Raw genomic sequence first — 2,072 nt, 5'->3', positions numbered from 1 at the left:
CAGGAATGAGTACCTCTGTGTGTGGTAATGCTGTGCATTAGAGCAGTGTAGTGTGTTTCTGATGGGGGCAGATAAGAAAGGGTACGTACACTTGTGCTTCCAGACCCATTCTCCTCATGGATGAGAGGCGGGTTTCCTTGAGCTAGCTGGCGGGCGTCCCGTAAACTTGCCAAGTTCCTCTGTCCTCCTTTCTTCCCTCTTCATCAGGCTTCCGGAGCTTGAATCCACCTTTGACAATTGTCCGGAAGACCTTCGAATCAACAGAGAACCCAGACGACTTCCTGCCCTCCGTAATGACCTGTGTGAACTATCTTAAGTTGCCGGACTATTCGAGCATCGAGATAATGCGAGAAAAGCTGTTGATGGCAGCGAGGGAAGGGCAGCAGTCGTTCCATCTTTCCTGATCACAACGACAAATGCAGTGTCTGCCTGTTACAGCAAAAGAGAAAAATCATGATTTCTTTTCTAAATGTATCACCTGAGTCAAGGAAACATGTTACGCCTTCTTGTTGTAGGAAAACGGCTTGCAGATTAATAAAAGAGACACTTGGTTCCTATTCATTAATGGCCCCACGGACTTAAAGTGATCAGGCCCTAAAACGTTGTTGTGATGAGGTTTCTTTAGCAAGTTCTTGTTTAAATTATCATTTATTTGACGAGTGAAGTTTTTAACTTGCTTTGCTGTGTGAAATTTAAAAAAAGGGATGTTTTTCCAGGCTGAAACAATAAATGTCGCTGTGCAGTTTAATTCTGGGCTGTGTGTATCCATCTAGCTAAGTCTGCAGTTTTGTTTCCTCCAAAGACAACTCTTGTACATAAGTACAGAAATTAAAGCTCCCGTGTATTTGACAAATACAGTTTAGTAGGTGAGCTCTGTGTGCTTTTCACTTCCCCTGAGTTTCCCCGCCCTGATCTGTGTACTGTCTGTGCCGCTCACACAGGTTTTTTGTATACAGAACCCACAGTTCGTACATCTTCGTCAGCCATGGGCTTTCGTTGTTCCCTGTTCTCTCTCAAATTAAGATATAATTTAAAATTCATGGAATTGAAATATGTTGTCAATATAATTCAGCCTTTGTAACTAGGTAGCCTTTTCTTATAGCTTAGTTTTAATATAGTTGTAGGGTATCACTGGCCTTGTACCAGGGACGCACTAGGACTGTTTACGTGGTGATTCTGGCAACCACAGCCTCTGTAATGGAGGCAAGGAGAGCTCATTCGTTTCTTTTGTGTAGGTTAAAAAGTCTGCAGCTTGGGCTAGCCAGTATTTATTATTCTGTGGCCAGAGCATTTTGAATTGATGTATACGGTTTTAAGCAAAGTTAGCAGTTTTCATTCCCTGTTGGAGTAAAGAAAAAGTTTCCCCCCCTTTTTCTCGTTTAAAGTTTTTGTTCCGTGTCTTCTTTCGCTGTTCCGCTCTTCTCTCCCCCTCCTCCCAGTGCTCACGCGGGACAAACAGCTCAGCCTTTGTCTCGACACACATCAAAGCACCTGTAGGCAATGCTCTGTCCAGTTGTTTTCTGTGCTGATTTCTCAAATCTGCAATAATTCATCAGGTTCATGTTTTTACCTGAAAATAAATAAAGTTTGCTTCACCTTTTTTGTTTATAGTTCTGTGCCGTATGCATAACTTTTAGTTGTAGAGATGTATCTCAATGCAGGCAGATCATCACAGCTCATGGCTGATTTTGCTATTCAAAGAATTTAGAATAGCAACTGAAGAACATAAAATGTAGAAAGAGAATGAGAGGAGACTCCTTCCTTCATTCCTAAGGTTCAAAATTAAGCCTGTTGCATAAATTTGAGAGAATTTCCATCATTCATCTTTCTGAAAATGAGAGATGAGCTAATTGTTTTTTTATTGGACTTTGAGAAATCAATTTTCTTTTGTTTGACTGTTCTAAAGTCTTATTTAATTGATGTCAAAACCCCTTTGTCCCCTATTTCACCACTTAAAAGAAACTCCGTGGCTTGTTTTATTTAGATTACTTTGTCGTTTCCACTTAAATGGCCTTATAGGAGCATCCCCTCATCTCAGTGCACCCGGGCAGTGACCGCCCCCCCCCCCCCCT

The 2,072-nt window shown here is 41.7% G+C and overlaps 1 protein-coding gene across 4 annotated transcripts in view; it reads left to right on the top strand.

Moving 5' to 3' along the window:
• Nucleotides 1–748, top strand: part of TRIP12 (thyroid hormone receptor interactor 12) — a 106,599-nt gene extending 105,851 nt beyond the window's left edge. For all 4 annotated transcript variants that reach the window (XM_007453265.1, XM_007453264.1, XM_007453262.1 and 1 more), the window contains one exon: nt 208–748. In XM_007453265.1, coding sequence (XP_007453327.1) covers nt 208–404 — 197 coding nt within the window. In that variant the 3' untranslated portion in view covers nt 405–748. The remainder of the gene's footprint in view (nt 1–207) is intronic.
• Nucleotides 749–2,072: the final 1,324 nt, after the last annotated feature.

Source organism: Lipotes vexillifer, unplaced genomic scaffold (genome assembly GCF_000442215.2).
Source record: "Lipotes vexillifer unplaced genomic scaffold, Lipotes_vexillifer_v1.1 scaffold471, whole genome shotgun sequence".
In the NCBI taxonomy this organism is placed as follows: domain Eukaryota; kingdom Metazoa; phylum Chordata; class Mammalia; order Artiodactyla; family Lipotidae; genus Lipotes; species Lipotes vexillifer.
The sequence above is the reverse complement of the archived record's forward strand: the minus strand, read 5'-3'. Positions and strand labels throughout refer to the sequence as shown.